This window comes from Tasmannia lanceolata, unplaced genomic scaffold (genome assembly GCF_043159265.1).
Source record: "Tasmannia lanceolata isolate RefF3 unplaced genomic scaffold, GAP_Taslan_0.1 ptg000008l, whole genome shotgun sequence".
NCBI classification, from domain to species: Eukaryota; Viridiplantae; Streptophyta; class Magnoliopsida; order Canellales; family Winteraceae; genus Tasmannia; species Tasmannia lanceolata.
In genome coordinates, this window is record NW_027518685.1 from 8,937,501 (window position 1) to 8,961,175 (window position 23,675).

At 38.3% G+C, this 23,675-nt stretch overlaps 3 protein-coding genes across 4 annotated transcripts in view; 2 read left to right on the forward strand and 1 right to left on the reverse strand.

The window, feature by feature from the left end:
* The window catches only part of LOC143884248 (glutamine-dependent NAD(+) synthetase-like), a 33,908-nt gene extending 22,187 nt beyond the window's left edge, over window positions 1-11,721 (reverse strand). Inside the window, exons 1-5 of one of the 2 annotated variants that reach the window (XM_077387713.1) lie at window positions 11,345-11,721; window positions 10,116-10,321; window positions 7,407-7,712; window positions 4,209-4,432; window positions 1,256-1,359 (exon numbers count right to left, since the gene is read on the reverse strand). In XM_077387713.1, the coding sequence (XP_077243828.1) occupies window positions 1,256-1,359; window positions 4,209-4,432; window positions 7,407-7,712; window positions 10,116-10,309 (828 nt within the window). In that variant the 5' untranslated portion in view covers window positions 10,310-10,321; window positions 11,345-11,721. The remainder of the gene's footprint in view (window positions 1-1,255; window positions 1,360-4,208; window positions 4,433-7,406; window positions 7,713-10,115; window positions 10,322-11,344) is intronic. The other variant, XM_077387712.1, reaches the window with a different exon arrangement.
* A 5,024-nt stretch (window positions 11,722-16,745) lies between these two features.
* Window positions 16,746-18,342, forward strand: DLAH (alpha/beta-Hydrolases superfamily protein). Its single transcript, XM_077386125.1, has one exon. The coding sequence runs from the start codon at window positions 16,800-16,802 to the stop codon at window positions 18,294-18,296; it is 1,497 nt and encodes a 498-aa protein (XP_077242240.1). The 5' UTR covers window positions 16,746-16,799; the 3' UTR covers window positions 18,297-18,342.
* A 2,750-nt stretch (window positions 18,343-21,092) lies between these two features.
* On the forward strand, window positions 21,093-23,622 carry LOC143884251 (Tetratricopeptide repeat (TPR)-like superfamily protein). Its single transcript, XM_077387715.1, has one exon. It carries the CDS (start codon window positions 21,371-21,373, stop codon window positions 23,534-23,536), a length of 2,166 nt encoding a protein of 721 aa, XP_077243830.1. The 5' UTR covers window positions 21,093-21,370; the 3' UTR covers window positions 23,537-23,622.
* The last annotated feature ends 53 nt before the right edge of the window (window positions 23,623-23,675 follow it).

Here is a 23,675-nt window from a genome sequence, read left to right on the forward strand (position 1 = left end):
AATGCTTAGGATCAGCCCAACAATGTGGCCCACCCTTGTTTTACTCTAACGTTAGCAGCTAAGCTAGCTGCTAATGTTAGCAGGAACCCTTTCCTCATATATATATATATATATATATATATATATATATATGAGGAAACTGTTGGTGAGCTTAAGGTCACCAAACTTATGGTGAGCTAGCTTGCCCAATCACATGGGGGCCCACTTTGTTAGGATGATCCAAACCATTCATTTGAAAGTCCCTTACATAGATGGGGGGTGTACCAAAAATCAGCTCCATAGGATCATCCTAACCCCTCCATTTGTGGAGGACAAAAATGGACAGACACAAATCTGCCCCATTTTGTCCTCCACAAATGGAGGGGTTAGGATGATCCTATGGAGCTGATTTTTGGTACACCCCCTATCTATGATAAGGCCTTGCAAATGAATGGTTTGGATCACTCCCCAAAATGTGGGACCCATGTGATTGGGCAAGCTAGCTCACCAACAGTTTCCTCTATATATATATTGTGAGATAAGCTTGAGAATTGAAACATCTTTCTTGCTGCAGTTTCTTTCCAACTTTTCAAATAAGTAACAGTTTTACTGAAAATAGAAATAAACCAATTCCAAGAGAGGTGATTGTCTGATACACAAGTCTGATATGAGAATACCCTCCATGGCAAGGGTATCCACCACAACAATGATGAGATCTTAGATATGGCTAGAGAGTATTCTAACTTTGCCAGTTTATCAGAGATCTAGAATGCAACTATCATCAGTTCACGATCGCAGAAGTTTCCTATTTGCAAATCATAAGATTTCTTTGCATTCTGTGCAGGAATAAAAACGGCATGGTTACTGTTTCTATCTCAATAAATACGCAATGTAGTCGCTTCATCAAATTTTTTTTTTTCCAAATACCTGCAGTTTAATCCCTCTGCCAGATATGTTTGCTAATTCATCATTTAAGAAAATCCTCACTAGAAGTTGTGTGAAAATTGCTCGGTTCATAGTTCATACACTTGTTTGTGTTCATGTTGCATTTTCATGCACCCTAGACACATCAGAAGAACAAAGTAAAAATACACAAACGCAATCAAATCTCGTACTGGTATTTATTGTTAACTCCCCATCACCCACCAATGATATAGATGAATTTATACCAGATATGGAGGCCATCTTAAAGGGGGGAAAAGACAAAAATCTTCTCCAATTGTTACTCCCACCAAGAATACAAAGTTTAAGAATATGAAAGAAAAAAAATGCTTACAGCATCTACGTCTATTTGGGCAGTTAAAACCTCAACATCCTTCAAGGAAAATTGTGATCCTTGAGCAACCACATCTCCATTTACAGCAATGCAAGAACATCCATCTGCCCCAAATATATATTGATCACATCATATTGGGGAATAGAATAACCTATTCTGTTTTAAATATGAATTAGTTTCTTTAGGAGTGCTAAACCACAGAACAAAATCATATAAAACTGATGTAATCAATTTGCTTGATCCAGTTCCATGCAGTGTCCCAAAAATGATGCATTCTTTCTTAGACGATGTCAATTGCTTCCAAAACAAAAATGTACGTAAATAAATCATACAAGAAAGCAATATATAAAAATTCAAAAATGAACCCAGTAGTTCAATTGTTCCATACTGCAAGCAACATTCAGTGGAACCTCTGTAGCTCTACAAGCAAGACAAATACTGAGTTTTTGTGAATTTCTCAAGAGGAAAAAACAACGAAAAAATTTATTCACCTTTCATCCAAATAGCCACATTAAACATTTTTATTAAATTCCCTTACAATTTTTTATTTTTTATTTTTTAATATTACTCCCTTACAATTATATATCTAAAATAGGATAGATTCGCCCAAATTTAAGAAGCCAAATGAACTTAAAATGAGAATTCCTTATATGTACCACATACAATAGCTTATTATAAAGGGAAAGAATGAGAATTTATTGAGTTGAAGCATAATTACCAAACCGATAGAATCCAGAATAAGGTGTGTTCTATATTCAATGATCAGCGATGAAAGTTTCTGTGACAGTCATACGAGACAGGTAAATAACTGAAATATAAAAAGATGCATGCCCAAGAAATATGGAAAAGACCATGTTGTTAAAATCGTATGATTCAAATCGAATCAAGGGTTGAACGATTCAAATCAAAAGGGAGAATTGTTTTTCGTTAAAATTGTATAATTCAAGTATGATTTTTATGATTTTTTACGATTCTTTCTGTTCACTTATTTTTTGTGATGGGCCCTTTACGATTAGAAATAAATCATATATAAACCCTCCACGGCAAATTATAACCTAAAAACTTTATTCTTCTACTCCTTTTCTCCTCTTCTTTCCATCTCCTCTTCATCCTTCCTACCAAGGTTTTAAATCTCGGTTTCGGTCATCAGCGAAACCGAAACGTTTCGGTTTCGGTACGAAATTTCGGATGAAATCTTGTAAAAATTTCACCGAAACGAAACGTTTCGGCCAAAATTTCCAAAACGTTTCGGCGAAGTTTGGTACTTTTCCGACTCAATGTGGATTTCGCATGCTTCCTACTTCTACCAATACCAGCCGCAAGTTTGGATTACTAATCATAGAATTTTATATTTAATTTAGTAATTTTTAATAAAAAATAGATAATTACTCATTTTATTCTTATTTTGACTTTTTATTTTATTTTTGAATGGTCTTTGTTCTTTATCAAAAAAAAAAAAATTTATCATTTTTATATATAAATCTAGAAAAATCTTCCAATTACGATTCAAACCCTGTTACGATTTATGATTCGATTCCGATTTTCAGAACCTTGGGAAAAGGGGTAAATAACTGTTTTCATGGTTCATTAACACAAGAAAAAAAAATGAATAGTTAAGCTGCTTCTTTGGTGATTGGTAACATTTAGTTTCCGTAAGGGGCGGGGGTGTTATTTTGAGGGAGATTCAGGCCTCACGTAAAAACAATTGGGTTTTCCTCCTATAATCGCAAATATCATGGCATTAAAGAAATGCCTAGGGGCTTGAGGGTCTGAGGCTTTTCTTGTGCATCTACTAAACCTGATTACAATAGATTCGTGCAAGGAAAGCAACAAGTATATCTGGAGTCGAAGCCCAAGCAAACAGACAAAATCCAGAATAAGGCGGTCCTATCTTCAATGGCGGGAAATTAAAATCTCAGAGGAACTCAAATTGGACAGGTAAATAACTGAAATACATAAGGATACATGCCCCAAAAAATATGGAAAAAAGGGTAAATAACTGTTGTAATAGTGTAGTAATATAAAGTCCTCATGTAAAAACATTTGAGTTTTCCTCTAATTGAAAATATTACCGTATGAAAGCCATAGCCTAGGGCTTGAAAGTCTGTAGCTTTTTTTGCAGTTGAAAGTCTATAGTTTCTCTTATGCATCTATTAAAATTGGCAGGTGAGGAAGCCTGTAGAACTCAGATCTGCGAGAAAAGGTTGTTATTGAGGCAGACTTTACTCAAGCCCCCTGGATCATGCTTAAGCTTGGATCACTCCATTCAACTAGGTTCAACTTTCCCATTCCCTAATGCAGAGAGGAAGTCCTTTACAATCCCTTAAGGAAAACATTTAGTAAAAAGACTCATTCATCATGGAATCACAGAATTGTTCCTAGGTGTAGTGAATTATATGCTTTGTATTGTAAAAAGGTACAGATTTTTCCATGGATGAACCACAACCAATGGAATAGAATTATCAATAAGATATTAGACAGCCTTAAATCATTGATAGAAATTTCCTAATTTGAAAGCTTCAGAGGGTATATATTCTCTCCAGAGATTGAAAGGGCCAATTCTATGTTGAAATATGGTCTTTTTATCATCTACTCTGCACCAAGGGATTATTTGTCATTTTCACGCAATCTCTCTCAAGTTAATAAAGAGAAGAGGATACCTTCTTTGATTTAAACATTAAATACGGGTGTATGTGCTTACGTCTGGGCATCAATATCAAACATCTCACATTTGTCCAGGTAACAAAGATAAAAAGTAAATGTAGAACATAAGCAACACCACTAAGCAAAAGGTGAATGATAATTGCTAGAAACAGGACAGAAGAATAAGAACAAGATATCCCATAGATAAAACTTTTTTAATGTTTGAGATACTTATAGTAGAATTCCAAGGAATGGAACTATAAAATTATTCCTAAAATGAGGAATGGTTTTTCAACTAGGAGTGATTTACCATAGTAAAGGCGGCTACCGTCACATCCTTGCTGATTACTGTACATGTAAACACCACCACACTCAAGGGTAGCATTTTTTATTTTATCAAGGCGAAGGCCGAGCTTTCTCAGTTGGTGGTGACTTCCACTAGAATTCATAAATACTTCAACACCACTAAATGCAAGTTCAACACGTGGACCATCAGGAATAAAAAGCTCTGCACAGATTTCAGCAGCAACAGCTCTGACGTGTGACAAGAAAATAATGACATCAAAGAGGTAAGAATGACCAGTTCAATATAGTTCACCACCGAAAATGAAGCCACAGCCATTCATATTGCATGGAAATTATATCAGAACTGACTAGACCAGGATGATTTAGAAAAATAACTCTAGAGAAATCTTTAAATAAAGTATAACTACGAAAGTTCTAAGATGAACTTTCATAGTTTCATAAAATGAATTAAGACAAAGAAATTTACTGCATTATTGAATTTAACAGCAGTCTTACATTTCTGCAAAAAAAATGAATTTAAGGGACTACAATAGAAGGGTCAAAGTCGACAACTTTTTCGTGTAAATGATTTGACCACATCAGAATAGAAAATTTATTTTCTTCTGGGTACGTAAGATGGGACTGAACCTACAACCTCATTGTTGAGGAACAAAGCCTCAGCCAATTGAGCTACAGGCCCAATCCCAAACAGGAAAAATTAGGGACCCACAAAAAGAGCCGGAAAGGACAGAAATTTATAAAATCAAGGAATCCTCCACAAGAAAGTCTTCCCCCAACAATAATTTGAGTGAATATTAATTACAACAATCTGTTCCAAAAATATTAAGGACAAAACTGGAATAAAGGTAGATGATGGATATACTAGCATATGACTGAAAATTTTTGGGTGTAAGAAGCGCAAAACATTTTGACAATAGTTAAAGATGCAATTGCAAGCGACCAGGAGCATGAAGCAATCTCATGCCGATTGCTTCAAAGACATAATAGTGAAATCTTAAAATTGAGTTACAATTCCTCTAATGACGTTGTGTATGAGCTCACAGTGAAGTACACATTCTCATTAAAAACAAAGTGGCAGTCTCCCATGTAAATGAGAAACACCTTCGCAACCAGAATTCCTGTAAAAAGAATAGTGAACCCCAAGACAATGAACTGGAAGATCTTGTTCGTGTGCTGCATGGTGTCATGGTTGGCCATTTTGACTTTTTATCTTCTTGTAGGAGGTACATCTTACCGTTTCCCTTTCACAATGTTAATATGCAGCCTCCCTCACAAACACATGCATACATATTATGTATTCATGCATGAATGATGATGTACATCTTAATAAAAATGGATAAAAAAGTTAGTGTCTTATGTATAAAGTCTACAAAATTTTGAATGATACTATCTTCCCAAAGGGTAAGTCCAGGACAAAGCTCCTGTGAAACAACCAGTTACTCCAGAAGCTTAAGCTGTTGGAGAAGGCGTTATTTATTCTTTTATACTTAACAATCCCCCTCACGCGTGGCCCCTCTTTCTTTGGGTTGGCCTACGCGTGGCACATGTGGCCCCACTTTTTGGGTTGACCATTGCATGTGGATTTTTAACATCAAGGAGGTTTGAACTCAGGACCTTTGCTCTGATACCATGTGAAACAACCGTTTGCTTCAAAATGTTAAGCTGTTGGAGAAGGCATTGTTTATTCTTTTATACTTTAACAGCTCCAATTACCCCACCATAACAGAAACAAAAACAGCAATTGTGATTGCATTATAAGGTCGTAATTGAACAGTTTCTCATAATCTTTAGCCAGTGGCTAGTTTTGCATATGGGGGATGAGATTGGTGAAATCATTAAGTGGATAACATGATTGTGCAACTGAAGCTAATCAATCTCTTTGTAGTTTGTATTATATAGACTGAGGTGACATGTGGGCCAAATTAGGCACGAGCCAACATGAAAAAGTCAAAGACTAGAAAAGAATTAAAGCTCATATATTATTATCATTAAAAAAACATTAAATCTCAGATATTAATAATAGGGAGAGACTAAATGCTGCATATTGCCTCGGAGAGATCGGCGTGAAGTGTTTTCCCCCAATTGGATGGCCCCACCCACCGGATGGCTTAAATTTAATTTTGATGGCAGCTCCTTGGGTAACCCGGGGCTGCGGGTAACAGTGGGGTGATTCGAAACAAGTATGGAGTGGAAATTATGTCCTTCTCCAGTCCGATCGGGATATGTGATGCGAACGAAGCTGAGGCAAAAACATTATTATTTGGGCTGAAGTGGTACCTGGCTAACGACATGGGGCCGTTAATCGTGGAAGGGGACTCGGCTAATGCTATTGCGTGGGCACGTAACCGCAGCCCGTGTCGGTGGCGTCTGTCCTTCACTTTGGATGCGATTCGTGATAATAGCAGGCTGATTCACCCATCATTTGTGCATCGTCGCAGGTCTGCAAACTCTAGGGCGGATGCTCTGGCTAAGGATGGGGTTTCAATTCAGGAATCTATTGTTATTTCTGGGATTCAGGAGGGGATGATTCTTTGATTGTTTCCTGATGGATCTTCCGTTAGATGGTTTCGGTTCTTCCGTATAATCTGTAGTTTTTACAAAGGGAAAATCTTCTCCCCGCTTTCTGTAAATTCTGATTATGCGTAGTAAAATTAACGTTATCTTTCCAAAAAAAAAATGCTGCATGGTATCAACTTCAACAATTGAGACGGGACTAAGAAATAGCAATCTGACAAGTCTCTTGTAGCTTTATACTGATTAATATCTTGCTTGTCTTCCATAAGTCATGATTAGACAGGAGTTAGGGTTTCAAAGGCTAAACATAAGAAATCAGCACCAGAAAAGACCTAAATCTCATATCAGTTGTAAATTTTCCTGTCACTATTAGACTATCATTAATTAAACTGCAGTGCCTTAGAAACTGCTCATTTTGAATTTCTGACAGCTGCCATAAACATAAGAACTCACAACCAATAAACTGCGGGTTTAGATAACATACAGATACATATCAAGCAAATGACGTGAATGGCCTTGTAGGTTCCAAGTTAAATTTTTCCTCTTCTCTCTCTTTTTCTTCCCAATTTTTATTTTTATTTTATTTTAATGTCATAAATAACAAATGGAGTGCCTCTCAAACGAGCTCTCCAGAGATCAAGACCATCACCACATTAACAACAATATAACTCGGGACGTTGGTACTCACAAATCTAGAAGCTGAATGTATCCATAACCAAAAGGTACTGTTTTTTGTGATGAAGCCTCAGAAATGTTATTTGGGAGCTGGAACTCTGTGAGCTGGTCTTTATGCTTCCAAGCTGAAAACCACCGAAGTTCCCCATAATTTCCACCGTTCGCAAGGCTCATCTTTGGCCGGATCATAAGTATCTTTCTGTTCAAACAGAAAACCTGGCAATTGTAACGAACACCCCCACGTGTGACGGGCATACCAATACTACATAATATGCCGTCAGTCCAATCACCTGATAAAATATCTTTTAAGCACTCCCATCTGCATGAAAATTACCCCAAATGTTAGTAAAGAAAAGAAAAATGCAACTAATGACAAACTCATGGGGTCTATTTTCGAACTGAATTCGACAGCTTCAATCAAGGTAGTGAAGAATCACCAAGGATATCAATGGGTCGTAAAAGTACCATTTGGAAGAATGTCCACCCAATATGTGTAGCACTAACATGCTAAGGAACTGACCAGAAATATGAGATCGACTTACAAAATCCCAAAATTAATTCACACAATCTTCTATACCTTTTTTTTTTTTGAAATGATGGGCATTTATTTGTTAAGAAAGAAAATAGAAGACATGTGACCAAGGTGGTCGGAGCTACACGAATCTTCTGTATCATAAAGGTATGCGAGCCTATGAATCTACCTCCAATGAATCTCTCTTTTTTTTTCTAAATTGCAATGAAGAAATTTTATAGGAGGACAAAAGGGAAACCAGAAGTCCATTGAGTTCGAATAGGAAAGAAAGACAGAGTCAGAGGATGCTATATTAATCCCAGGGCTTGCTACTACTATAATGGCATTAACCATCATGAATATGAGAGTTAAACATGTATGATCTGCTCTAACACTTGAAATCTCAAATAACTCTAGCCTAAATGTGGGGAAATGCATTTCACTGATTTGATCCACTTTGTGTTTGAAACCCCTTACATCCAACATGGGAACAAAGGGGCCATTATAAAAGAAGTTGACCCAAATGTTTCAAAACATGGACTCGAAAAAAAAAACGCAGCCAAGGAAAATCGAGTCGACAAGGGCAGGTCAATGATTGATGCAGTCAAATTTCATTAATTCAAGCGAGTAAAAGAAGTTGTTTGTTGACTCAGTAGAGGAAAGCTTGGAATTGGGCAACAACTCGGCCAAGGTAAAATCGAGTCGACTTGGCAGAGTAAATGATTGACTCGAGGTGGGTTTAAATGGTAGCTGACCCACATAAATGTCACACTTATAATATTATGTTTTAGATTATGTCATAAGCTCTAACGACTAACATGCATAACAAGAATTTCTTGAGAAGGGTATATTTCAGGAGATCCAAAATATTTTTGTCATTTTTGGGTCTCTGTTAAGAATAAGTTGGAAAAAATAAAACACAGTACAATTTAAATTTTAAGAAAAAAAAATTGTGAAATTATCACGACGTTTTTTGCACAAAAAATAAAAAATTGTGAAATTATCACAATGTTTTTTGCACAAAAAATAAAAAAATGAATATCGCAATATTTTAAAAATCCCCAAAAATTTTGTGGGTTTTGTCCTTTTATCAAAGTTTCACGAAAAAAAAGCGATATTGGAGAATGTTGGATAAACTTGTCAGTTGTCACTATGCTAACAAGAAACAGGATAACATGAGTTATGCAATTGAGCTTATTAGAAAACAGATTCCCCCCTCCACAAACAACTTGTTCATCAACAAACAATGATTAGACCAACAGAGCCTAGTGACTAGTGCTTGTGAGGGATGTGACAATATTGGGATCTCATACATCGGAATAAACAAGCTAAATAGGATATGATTTTCACTAAAAGTAGCTCAAGAGGGTAAGTAGCCATTTGGATTCAAAGGTGGCATATCGAAATGCTTCAAGTAGTGCCAACAAGGACTAGGATCCCTTAGAATATATCCTTAGGAAAAAGTGCAGAGACTTTATGAGCGATATAAAAAACTAGCAAGCAATAAAGAATGCAACAAACAGCAGATGGTAGTCTAATGGATGTAGAATCTTGCATTACTAGACATAGTAGCCACAACCGTCAACAATTAAACCAGACAGGAAATATCCCAATCTGACTTCAAATCATTAACAAACTGAGTAACACTTTGAAGACACCTTAATCTAGGGAATTAGTAACATATTGCCCATGTACACAGGGTCGGGCTGTATCAATGTATGAAATGGTGAAGAAATAGCCATAGCATATATATACCACACAGTCCCTCTGTAAAGAACCAAAGTTTGGAAGATACAAGGATTACCAATTACATGACAATCAAACTAATGCCTCACCATTTGCAATTATAAGATAACTAGATAAGTGTGTAAGGTCAGCATGTTTCGAGGGAGAAAAATCATTTTTTCCTAGGTAAAATTTTTATTGGTGGTCACGTAAACTTTATAGTTTAAACTCTAACCGGAACTACAATCTTAACATGAAAGATTCAAATCAAGAGCCAATGCTATGTGTAGCGTAGTAGCAAATATCACCCATCTAGGGTGAGGGAAGGTAAAGGGAATTAAGTCTGTTGCAAAAATGACGATTAATTTCCTCAGTGACATGGTTTTTATTAGGCATTAATGGAATAGTTTAATGAGTGATGACTCTAACCCTCAATGCGAAACATGTTAAATATAAAATAAAGAAAAGCAAATGGGTGCAATTTACGCATGAGTTTCAGTATCCGGCTCTATGAAATGATCTTCACAACCATAACCAGTAACCTCAAGCTCTGGTCCAAGCCTGATGGTGGCCCCTTCTGCTTTAGCCCTCAATATCGATTCCTTGATGTTCCGCAAATTACAGTCGAAATCCATTGCCCATTGATTCAGGCTGCAAGTTGCTACCTTCAACAACCTCATTTCTTATTTTACCTGAACTCAAACATTTAATAAATTTCATCCAATATTCCAGCAGAGACAAGTGACAACTATTAAAAATAATAATAATAAGCATCGCATAAATCAACCTCAAAATCCTAAATTCACAATGAGTTATTCTCTGTTACAGTGCCACTTCTCAGTCATTAGAAAAAGCAACATATATAACTTAAGGCATGGTTATATGTTGTTATCGTACATGAACATGAAGGTATAGACTCAGTTCCACCTCACCGCCGATACAAATACAATAACAATGTGACATGTTTAATTTCTTCTGCGAGCAAGAAAGCAATGAATAACAATAGCAATGCCCCAACACACAAAACAATGGACATTGAAGCAAGAATAAAACCCCATAGTAGCCATATAACAGAAAGAACATTAAAACTTATTATATTATTTCCAAAGAACTCTTAGGGGCCGTTTGGATACGAAGATTTTAGAATCCAGGTTTTTAGTTTGAAAACAGTGTAAATGATGGTTCATGATCAAGCTGCTGCCGCTGTCCTGGCAGCGTTTCTTGGATTTTAAGTGACAAAATCAGGTTTTAAAAATCTCTCCTGCATCCTAAGATTTCTAAAACCTGGAAATATGGGAGGATCTGCTACTCTCTTGCTGAGAGAAAGAAGGGTGAGAAGTCAAAACGGAGTAAAGAACGAGGGCTGGTCTGCTTCTTCTCTTGTCTCTTAGCTACAATTTGAAGAAATCCCGGATTCTAAAATCCACATATCCAAACGGCCCCTTAGACTTCTAAAAAATATGCCTAACTTTCCTTAATAAAAACCAAAAATCCAGAAATGTTCAGTAAGATCTCAATTATTCTCAGATAAAAACCTAATTTTGAAGAGAAAAATAGTCCGAATGGCAGTAATACTTTGATCTATCAGATGATCAGAATAAGAAGAACAAAATACGATCAACTGAATTGAAACAGAGAGAAATCAAAAAGAAAACATAAGAAAGGCAAGATCAAAACGGATAATGAAACAGAGGATAAAAAGCACAGTTGCGTACCGTGGTTTCTATTTAGAGCTTCTCGATGAAAAGCACGATGGAATTTTTGGGGCAAAGAAACCCTAAAAACCCTTAGATTGGGAAGAAGAACCAGAGAGCTGAGGGGAGTTGCACGGGGAAGAGAGAACATTGACTGTTTATAATATTTGGAGGTAGATGATATTTCCACCCCCTCTGCAGTACGCACTCGCCCCCCTTATAACGTGAACAGTGGGCAACTTTAACGCTTTTTGACGTCAAATCACGTTAAGAGGGGGGCAAATGCGCACTGCAGGGGGTGAAAATATCATCGCCCTATTTTCGACCTCAAATTACAAATTGTAAGACGTTGACAAGAAAACTGTAAACGAGAAATGCTAAGATGCGCCGAGTCGGTAAGAAACCAATTTATCTCGTCTACTTTCCTCTGTTACAACTTACAAGAGGCCTGATTCCCTATGAAAGTAATGAGTATAAAAAACTCTGTAAGAACATGGGTTAAAATAAAAGCAACCGGAGAAAAGTAGGTTTTTTAAGCTTGTGATCCACTCATTGGCGGACACTATAGAGGTACGGGATTGCTCCAATAGCAGCCTCAAGCTGTTAGAGTTGGTATTATTTAATCATTTATACTTCAAAACTTTCCCTCCCCTTTGGCCCCACTTTTTTAGGGTTGGCTTATCGGTGGCACATGAGCCTCTCTTTACTCTGGTATAATGTGAAACAACCAATTACTCCAAAAGCTTAAGCGTTAGAGTTGGTGTTATAAAATATTTATACTTCAAAATTTATTTATTTTTATCGGTAAGCCGGGGTTAGGCGGACCCCTACCAGAATATTAATACAAGAAAGATGATACAGCGAAGAAACAAGACCACATCCCAATCCTTAAAACAATGTTTAAGGAAGGGCAAGAACAACCAAGGACTCAATACCCTTGATAACGAAACTCAAAACAAGTAAGGGAGGGAGATTTGTGAATGGGTTTTGGGTAGAAAATAGAGAGAGAGAGAGAGAGAGCGAGAGAGAGAGAGAGAGAGAGAGAGAGAGAGAGAGAGAGAGAGAGCCTTCTTTGGTATTCCTGGAAGAAGAATACCATCGGATAAGAGACAATGGAGTGTAAAAATAAAGCAAAACAAACTGAAAAGTACAAAAAACGTTAAAAATACTCTGATGAAGACGAATGACTGTCGAAAAAAATATGCTTAGTATATATTACAGATAGATAGACATGTAGATCATAGATAGATAAATATATAGATAGATATGAGAAATTATATGGTGGCCGGCCATGTAACAACAAGGTCAGGAAGCCCATCCTTGATATTTGATCCACCAGCGATGTTGTTGGATGCTGTTGGATCAAATATCAAGGACGGGCTTCCTGCCCTTGTTGTTACACGGTTGGCCACCATAGAAAAAGCTCAGATAGATAGATAGATAGATTTGGTGAGGGAAATGATATCAGCACAAGCATTCTTTAATAACTGCACAAACTCGGCTTGTGTGTCCTTTGCAATTGGTTTGTAAGAGCTTTTGGGAAATGTAATAACCCTTGGCAACGATTTAAATAATAAACGACAAGATGGATTGGTGTGATTATAAAAACAAGGTTGTGCTGATATCATTTCCAGGCATTTTAAATAAGTAGCAATAAATTACTTCTCATCCAACCAAAGTGCATAATAACTGTAAAAGTTAGGGGTGCAACTCAGGTCGGGTTGAGGGCAACCCTAACCCAACCTGAGATAGCATTCCCTCAACCTAAACCTGACCCAACCTGAGGCTCGGGTTGAGGATGGGCAACCCTAACCCAACCCGCCTCCAAATCGGGTCGGGGTTGAGTCGGGTTGGGATCAAGTTCATCTATGGCCAAACAGAAAAATACAAGAAAGAAAAACATAATCCTAAGAAAATAATGATAAAATTAGAGGGCGGAGGTCATGTTCGGGTCAGGTTGGGTTGCCAAGGCCTCAACCCTAACCCAACCCGTATTTAAATCGGGTTGGCTTTTCCCAACCCTAACCCAACCCAACCCAACCCAAGAAAATGCCAACCCAACCCGAGCCAAAATCGGGTTGAACCTGTTTGGTTTGGGTTGAGCCCAACCCAAGTTGCACCCCTAGTAAAAGTTTCGATGTGCCAAAAAATACATAAGAATCCAAAGGTGAAGCACTGTATGAAATTTTGGAAAGCTTACTTGTGAGTTATGACTAAAACCAACACCACCAAAACGAAGGGAAAATAAAAAAGGCTACTGATATTAGCACTACCATGTTTTAATAATGGCACAAACACAGCTTGTCTTTTCTATTTTAATTTGCTTCTTAGAGCTTTTTGGGAACTGCAATAACCTTTTTACAATATTCAAATAATAAAAATAAAGGAATTTACTAGGGACCATCGCACAAGGCATTTTGCAGAGCGGCTGTTGCATGAGAGAGCAGCCACCTCAAATGTATTAAAGGAATAATGAAAAATCTCCCTATCATATCCCATACATAAATATACATTTAGAGCTCTCATAATTAATGCTCCATAAATTTATAATCTCTTATATCCTTTGCTTGGATCAGGAATTCGTATCTCTTGTAACTTTCTGCTTCCTTATTTATAGATAATTTCACATGATGAAAAAATTCTTATCTATTATAGTCAAGAAAACTCATTAAATCTATCAATCTCTTGGCTCATATTACTTGAAAGATAGATAAAATGCCTTTTGTTTAGTAACAATCAAAAGAAAATACCCATTCATACATAATCAAAAGGGAAACTAAGTGTTTTTGAATGAAAAAAAATTGGATGGTGGTGATAGACTTACTTTTTAATACTTAATGTTCTCTAATATTTTAATACTTATATTCTCTACAAAGATGTATTTGTGGCAAAAATTGGCAGATTTGTGGCAAACGGTGTCTGTCCATTTTGCCCTCCAGATTTAGATGGGTTAGGATGATCCTATGAAGCTGATTTTTTGTACACATCCTATCTATGTAAGGGCCTTTCAAATGAATGTTTTGGATCATCCTAACAATGTGGGCCCACATGTGTTTGGGCCCTCAAGCTCATATAAGCTATATGAGCTTCAAGCTCACAATCATTTTCCTCATTCTCTAAAAAGATGTATTTTTGGTCACTGAATGTGGGTTGTTGCCGGTAAAGAGTTTTTTACTAACGCATTCAACAACCAAAAACATATTTAATTAGATACTAAGATTGTTTGATTATTTTGATTTCTTTAAGCCATTGGAGAATCAACATAGCGCATGGTAGATGGGAAGTCTAGATCAACCAAAGGTGAGATCTATGTAATAATAGGGTAGCGCCCTACTGAAGTATTCCACTTTATGTATAACTATGAAGTATTGATACGTGCAACAGTAGGGTGCAACTTCATTGTAATACAATGTGACGTGCCAACTACAAGATAGTGGGTCTCACCTTTGGTTCATATGAGAAATTAACCTGTCCATATGGTAAGCCTTACTTGGATCTCTACTCTGCACCGAAAACCATACCATCCATCTAATTCTAACATCTATATAGTTTTTTAATCATAAACCTAAACCTTAAATCTTGTTTGGATTGAAGGAAAATAATTTATAGTCGGAAAACAATATTCTTAGGCTTTCAAGAATTGTTTGGAAAAGAAAAACTTTTTCTGCATTTCTTGTTTTTCCATTGTTTGATTACAAAAGAAAAAAATAATAACTTGAACAATCGCAGTTGAAGTTTTTCTTAGAGGGGCCTTCAATTTATAATTACATCCCTGTAATGAAGCCATAACCATATCATTTCCCTCTAAATTATGGAAGCCAAAAATTTTCCGCAAGAAATATTTTTCTTGATATCCAAACAGGGACTCATAATTTTTCCTTCTTCTTCATGAATTAGAGGAAACTGATAATGTTATGGCTTATATAGAGGGATATCACTATAAAACTGAAGGCCCTTCTAAATAAGACTTGAATTATTGTGGTTCAAATATTATTATTTTTTCCATTTGTAATCAAATAATTGGAAAAAGAGAATTTTTGGAAAAAAATTTCCAAAAATTTCTAGAAAATTCTTACAATCCAAACATGGAAAAGTAAAAAACTATCTACAAGCAAAATGATAATTCATATTCAACAACAAAAGTAAAGATTACATAATGTTAGGATTGCATGATTGGCGTCATTTCAGGCCATTGGAGATCCAAAGTACAGCCTCTTAAATGGACGGTTTGGATCAATCAAAGGTGGGGCTATGACGTGGAGGGCACGGCACATAGTATTACAATGAGGTCACGGCGGAAGAGTTCCTCATATATAAATTATATGTATCACAAACATTCAAATCTATTATGTTAATCATTAAACAAATTTATTCTTATGTCATTCAGAACAAATGTATTCTTATGGCATTCCGAAGCCCACGAGATCATAATCTTCTTACTACAATTTTTTTTCTTACTATAATATTGGCCCAAGGCTTATTATGTAGATCCATAGGGCCACAACTATGTAGGGGTGCGACTCAGACCGGGTTGGGTCAGGTTGAGGCCAACCTTAAACCCTAACCCAACCTGAGATAGCATTACCTCAACCCTACCCAACCCAACTCAAACTCTGGGCTGTGGATTGTCAACCCTAATCCAACCCGCCTTTAAATATCTCAACCATAACTCAACCCATGTAACCCGATTTTCCAAATCCGGTTAGGTTGGGTTCAGGTTGGCTTGGGGCAAAAATATAAAAAAACAAAATAAAAAACAATGGATCTTGGGTTCTGAGTCAAATCTCAATAAAATCATTATAAATTTCGGGAGACGGTGTAGGGTTCAGGTGGGGTTGCCCAAGGCCTCAATCCTAACTCAGCCCAACCTAACCCGAGGGAAGGCTAGCCCAACCTGAGCTGAAATCGGGTTAAACCCATTGGGTTCGGGTTGCGTCCGACCCAAGTTGGGTCCCTTTGCCAACTTGGTGAGAACTCAAACTGCTTCTTGTAAATTGAAAGTTTTAAGCGTGTTGAAAGGTGGATGATTGCTTGGCAAACTCTACAATTGACCATCAAACCGAGTCCTTGCTTTCCAAACTCAAAACTAAGATGAAATAACTTAAATACCCCTCGAACATGTCAAACACGCAACAACACTCACGTTACCAATATGGGATCCGCAATGATCAAATTACCTGCTTCTCCAACTCTGTTTTGGATTCAAAAAGGCAAACTACGAGGTCAGTTTAGTCAATCCATCAAATAACATAAAATATAAGATGGCAATTTCAGTAGTTTCATGCCAGATCAAGGCCTATCGTTTCAGTACTTAGTCTCTTGACATAATCAAACTCCACTACAACGTAAGATTTCTCAAATGCAAACTTTCTCCTATTTATACCTTCTTTCATGTACAAACTAAAATATCCAAAACGTTTCGAGAACCTTAATCTCTCAAACCACAATTTGCAGGAGATCTTGTTGGGCTTTTTTCATGGCAGAAATAGCATTCAAAAGCATCCATCACCACCCATTAATCACCGTCCATTCAGACAAAATTGCACCCCGTCGAATCTGGGCCTGTCAGACGATCACCGCCGTCGATCCACGTCAGGAAAAGAAGTCGAATAGTGGGCTCCATCTCAATCTCCCCCAATCACTTACAAACCTCCTTCATCTTCACCTAAATAATCCTCCACACACGGACCGCCACCAATACACTGACCGGAATCTACTGATCACTGGCGAGAAAATGACTCCGACAATATCCCCCAAGGAAGAGATCGCCGCCAAATGGCGTGAGATCCACGGTTCAACTGATTGGGAAAACATTCTGGACCCACTTCATCCTTGGCTCCGAAGGGAGATTGTAAAATACGGGGAATTCGCTCAAGCAACATACGATGCTTTCGACTTTGATTCCTTCTCCAAGTATTGTGGGAGTTGTAGGTATAATACCCATAGGCTATTTGAGAAATTAGGGCTGCATAAGAATGGGTACAAGGTGACTAAATACATCTATGCCATGACCCATGTGGAACTTCCCCGTTGGCTCGAACGGTCCTTCTTACCGGACACGTGGAGTAAGGACTCAAATTGGATGGGATACGTTGCGGTTAGTGATGATGAAGAGTCACGTCGGATTGGCCGTAGGGATATAGTTGTGGCATGGCGTGGGACCGTGGCGCCCTCTGAATGGTTAGAGGACATACAAGGGAAGTTGGAGCCAATTGGAGAGGGAGATGTGGAGGTTGAACATGGTTTCCGAAGTATCTACACTTCAAAGAGTGAAACAACTAGGTATAACAAGTCAAGTGCCTCCGAACAAGTGATGAAAGAAGTGAGAAAGATTGTGAGCTTATATAGACAAAGAGGGGAAGAAGTGAGCCTCACCATAACTGGCCATAGCCTAGGTGGGGCCCTGGCTCTCCTAAATGCTTACGAGGCCGCGGCCTCGATCCCCGATCTTCCTGTCAGTGTCCTCTCTTTCGGGGGCCCTAGAGTTGGGAATGTTGCCTTTAGTGATGAGCTCCATAGAATGGGGGTCAAGACCCTACGTGTTGTGGCTAAGCAAGACCTTGTCCCAAAGATGCCGGGGATTATTCTAAACGAGGGCCTCGAGAAGTTTAAACAGATCACAGGGGCACTGGACCATGTGTACACCCATGTTGGGGTGGAACTAAAGCTCGACACTTGGACTTCGCACTATCTCAAGCGCGGGTTCAATTTGCCGGGGGTCCATAGCCTAGAAACATACCTTCATCTGGTCGATGGTTACTCTGGTAAGGGATCGAGCTTCCGTTCCGGTGCTAGAAGGGATGTTGCACTGGTGAACAAGGCTTGTGGGATGTTGATTGATGAGCTAAGGATTCCAGAGTGTTGGTACCAACATGCAAACAAGGGGCTTGTGTGTAATGCTTATGGGAGATGGGTTCAAGCCCAAAGAGATATAGAAGACATACCCTCACCCTGTAGAGATGCACCTATCTAGTGCTTAAACTGAAAAATCTTGTAATTAAGTACTGAATTTGTAATTTGTAAATGAATCTCTTCTAATCTCCCAATTTGTTTATTGATTAAACTGACTTTCTTTACATGGTTACAAGGAATTATATGGTGTTCTAGGTGCACAAGTCAGGAGTGATCTAGACCGTTCATTAGACTATGAGTGATCACATCTTGATGAGCGAAAGTAAGAGGAGTTTATGTACTTGGTGGTCACTGGTGAAAACCATTTATCCGATGGACCATCACAGGGGCAACCCAGTGGGCCCACGTCTGTTTCTAAACAGAGATCTAAATCTCAAGATTGTGGCATGCAAAAATCGACAGCTTAGGCACATCTTTAGGATGTTTTCATCATACTCGATCAACGGTCCAGAATCCTCCGATGAGAGTAAGACCAAGACAATGGGCGGAATTTGAGATTGCTAGCAATATGAAGGGAGCCGGATCATTTTACACGTGGAAGTGGGTCCATGCCGGTGCATGATCATTTTCCTTCAAGAAAACGAGATCATTTTAAAAGATGATCAGGACCGTTGATCATGTGCAGCAACATAGAGTGACCAATACAGTAGGCAGAAGTACATGTAAGGCCCACTTGTCCTATGATCCAAAACCTTCATCTGTTCGGCATTGATATGGATGGCACATGCATCAAAATTCACTTCCATCTAACTGTTACAACCTTCCAATTTGTGGCCGGTAATATACAGCTTTACTTCTTTGTTTTCTAACCGTCCATTCAACAGATACAGATCGGAGGGTTCGAATTGTCCAATGAGTGGATTTTGGTGCATGTCCCATCCATATCAATGCCTAAGAGATGAAGGGTTTGGATAATAGGACAAGTGGCCCCAAATTGTATGTCTATCCTAGGGGTGCAAGTTTGGCCCTGTCAGCCCTGACCCGCCCTGACCCCAAACAGGGTCAGGGCTGGATTTTCCAACCTTGAGGGCAGGTCAGGGTTCATTTTTTTAGACCCTGACTCGGGTCGGGTTGGGTTTTGGGTTAATGCCTCGGGTACCCTGACCCGGCCCGACCCTAAGTTTTCTATTATGGAATTGAACCATCTGTGCATGTTTCTTTTGCTAATGTTTTCTATTATCTTGAAGGGAAGTGATATTTACGCCCCTTTTCATCACCAGGGACACCTGGTGCCAGTATACCAATGACTAAAGGGGGCCTAATGTACTTGATGTCAGAAGAATCTAGTGGCCTTGATTGCCACGTACACTGGCGCTAGGTGTCCCTAGTGATGAAAAGGGGCGTAAATATCACTTCCCTATCTTGAATTGATGTTTCTTTAGATTATTATTATTAATTGTCTCTGTTGCCCGTCATGTTGTTGAATTCATATTGTCTTATTTTGTTCCCTTTCTCTGTTTATTGATCATTTTGTTCTATATGATAAGTGGTTACTTTATTTTTGGCACTCTTAACAGGTATTTGCACTAGGGTCAATTAGGGCCGGCCCGGCCCTGCCCAATCAGGACCAATCAAGGCGGGCCAAGGCTAGCACTGAGCCCTGTAGGGCGGACAATGGGTTGAGGTTTTTCGGCCCTGACTCAGGGTCAGGGCGGGTCAGGGCCGAGATAATGGGTTCCAGGCTTGGGCTAGGGTTTTGAAAAACCAGACCATGTTGCAGCCCTAGTCTATCCGCTCTTATTTTTCACCTTAATCATATAACCTCCCTACAATGATTGGTCAAGATGATTTTTCTTAAATTAATCACTCAGCAAGATGGTAATTAATACGGGCTACTTATATTGGCACAGCCATAATTTGGGAATTTTAATAACTTTTGACAGCTGGTTGAATAATGAAAGACAAATATCAAAATAACTAAATAAGTAGGGGTGGGTCAGGTTTTCCAAGACTACCCTACCTGAGAATTATCTCAGGTCGGATCGGGTCTAATTTTTTAAAGGAAAACCCGAGATTCGTAAACCCGACCCTACTTAAGATTTTTTTAGAGTAGAATAGTGACTAATTTTAAAGAGTGTAGGAACAAAACAAATCTTCATACCAAAAATGTCTAAATTTTTGTCATCAAGTGTATAAATTTAAGGACACTATATTCACATAACAGATATGATCACCCCAATGAAAACAAGGGAAATGATATCAACACTCCACCATGTGAATAAGATGCGAGAAAGCATCTTATCGTTTAGTATTTAAAGGGTTGTCAGAGGAATGTTACAGTTCTCAAAAAGCTCTTTCAAGTTTGTTAAATACTAAAGGACGACATACTTCACTCATGTTATTATCAAGGTTTAAAATTTCGGTTTCGGTACCAGTTTCGGACCCTGAAATTTCAAAATTTCCACCGAAATTTAGAAATTTTGGTCAAAATCTGGTACAAAACCCAAAACCAATATTTTATTCAATATTAAATTTCGGTAGAAATTTCGGTGAAATATTAAATTAATATTAAAAAAACAGATTTTTTGGGTCAAATTTTGGAAAAACCAAAAATTCGGCCGAAATAAATGACCGTTTCGGTTTTTATCGATTTCGGTGTCGGTCTCCACCGAAATCCAAAATTTAAAACCATGGTTATTATAACAAGGCATTGCTGATATCATTTCCCTGAAAAAATTGTATTAATATATTGGAAAAAAATTTTCTATCTAATTCAAGAGGTATTTAGGAAAGTTACAATATACCCATATGAATTGGGTCGGGTTTCAGGTTTTTTTTTCTTCTTTAAACCCGGTCTTACCCATGGTTGAGTCGGGTTTTCCAATTTCGACCAAAACTTATGATTTCTAAGCCAGACCCATGTTATTTTCAGGTCGGGTCGATGTAAAACCCGATCCAAGTTGCAGCCCTATAAATAAGGTAGTGCCGATATCCGTAGCCATTAATAAGCTTCAATTATCAATAGACCAAGGGGTATTTTCGTGAATAAATTAAAATTTGGAAGTAGCATCCGTTGCGAATGTTTTTAAATCTCTCCCCTTTTCACTCTCTGACCAGAGAAAATATGGTTGATAGTTTTCTTCATTTCTTGAAACTCTCTTCTCATAAACACAAAAAATCCCCTTGAATTCAGTCATGCTAGAAAATACCACTTGTACCCGTTTCTTTCTCAAACGCTTTCTTTGCTTGGATTTATCAGATTTCCTTTGCAATTACTCTACTGCAGTCCAAGTTTTCTCAAACTCAAAACCCAGAAAACCCACCTCTTCAAACAGCAAAAGCAGCAAATTTGTAGTTTTCTGCAACTCCCAGATTACAAAAAATGGAAGGAATGGAAATCTCAAAGAAGCCGAATCAGTCTTCAATCGTATGCCGTCCAGAGACGTTGTCTCTTGGACAGCATTGCTTACGGCTTATGCCGAAAATGGCGAGATTGCCAAAGCCCGACAAGTGTTCGACAAAATGCCTGAACGAAATACTGTATCATGGAATGCAATGATCACAGCATATATCCGCAAATTCCGAATTGTGGAAGCTTCAGAGCTGTTTTCGAGGATCCCCAACAAGAATTCAGTCTCCTACACTGCCATGATCACGGGTTTCCTTGAGGCAGGGATGTTGAGCGAGGCTGAGAAATTGTACACTGATATGCCACTGATTTGGCGGGACCCAGTTGCATCGAATTGTTTGATATCTGGGTATTTGAAGATTGGTAGATTGGAAGAAGCAGTTCATATTTTCGAGGGAATGTACAAAAGAGATGTGGTTTCTTGGAGCTCCATTGTTGATGGGTATTGTAAAAAAGGGAGGATTGATGATGCTAGAGATGTTCTAGAGAAGATGCCCGATCGGAATGTGGTGTCTTGGACAACGATGGTTAACGGGTATTTAAAGTATGGAATGTGGCAAGATGGGTTTAGAGCGTTTTCGAGAATGAGAAAAGAAGTGATGGGGATCAATTCTATGACGTTGACTGTGATTATAGATGCTTGTGCTGATGATTTGGGTAGGTTAAGGGAAGGGACTCAGATTCATGGATTGGTTTTATTGATGGGTTTTGAATGTGATGTATTCTTAGGCAATTCTATGATCACCATGTATTCTAGAGTTGGTTGGATGGATGCTGCGAATCGGATATTCTATCTCGCGAACAAGAAAGATCTTGTTTCCTGGAATTCCTTGATTACTGGATATATTCAAAACGATGAAATCGAAAAGGCCTACACACTTTTTCAGAATATGCCGGAAAGAGATGTTGTTTCTTGGACTGCTATGGTTGTTGGCTTCTCAAACAGAGGACGAATTGAACAATCGATCCGCCTGTTTGAAGACATGCCTGAAAAGGATGATGTTGCTTGGACAGCGATTATTTCAGGGTTTGTCGGTAATATGGAATATGAACATGCATTTAGATGGTTTATCAAGATGATTAGAGAAGATATTAAGCCAAATTCTCTTACTTTAAGCAGCATGCTCAGTGCATCGGCCAGTTTGGCAGCACTGAACCAGGGAGTTCAGATTCAGGCCCATGTTGTAAAGATGGATTTGGAGTATGATGTTTCTGTTCAAAACTCACTTGTTTCGATGTATGCAAAATGTGGGAATGTTAATGATGCCCATCAGATTTTCTTGAGTATTGATAAGCCTAATCTTGTTTCTATGAACTCAATGATCACGGGATTCGCCCAACACGGATTTGGAAAAGAAGCATTGGAATTGTTCAGGAAAATGCAGATGACTGGAAACTACGAACCAAACGAAATTACCTTTCTGGGCATTCTTTCAGCTTGTGTTCATGTGGGTTTTGTAGAGGAAGGATGGACTTATTTTAAATCCATGAACTCTTATTGTATTGAACCAGGGCCTGATCACTATGTATGCATGGTCGACCTCCTTGGCCGAGCAGGGTTGCTAAAAGAGGCAATTGATCTGATAGATGCTATGCCATTCGAGCCCCATTCAGCAATATGGGGAGCTCTGCTTAGTGCTAGTAGGACCCACTTGGATCTTGATCTTGCAAAGCTTGCTGCTAGACATCTTTTTGAATTAGAACCTCATAGCGCAACCGCTTATGCGGTCTTGTCCAACATGTACTCCATAGCGGGGCTAAAGAAGGACGAGGAGGAACTTAGGATGATCAAGAAATCGAAAGGGGTAAAGAAGAACCCAGGTTGTAGTTGGATTATAATGAATAACAAGGTTCATCTGTTCTTCGCAGGGGATCGATCCCACAAGGAATTCAATGAGATTAATGCCACACTAAGAAGGATTGCAGCAGAAATGCAAAAGTCTGGTCGATGATAATGAGTAGAGACTTAACAGTTGAAGTCCATTCATTATTTTGGGTGTGATCAATTGTATCCAACCTGAAATAGTTTGTTTCGCGATGAGAAAAAATCGAAAAAAAATGCGTGCTGTTCAATAAAACCTCTGATAGGTA

Coding starts and splice junctions, on each gene's coding strand:
- LOC143884251 (XM_077387715.1), top strand. CDS start 21,371: ATGCTAGAAAATACCACTTGTACCCGTTTCTTTCTCAAACGCTTTCTT.
- DLAH (XM_077386125.1), top strand. CDS start 16,800: ATGGCAGAAATAGCATTCAAAAGCATCCATCACCACCCATTAATCACC.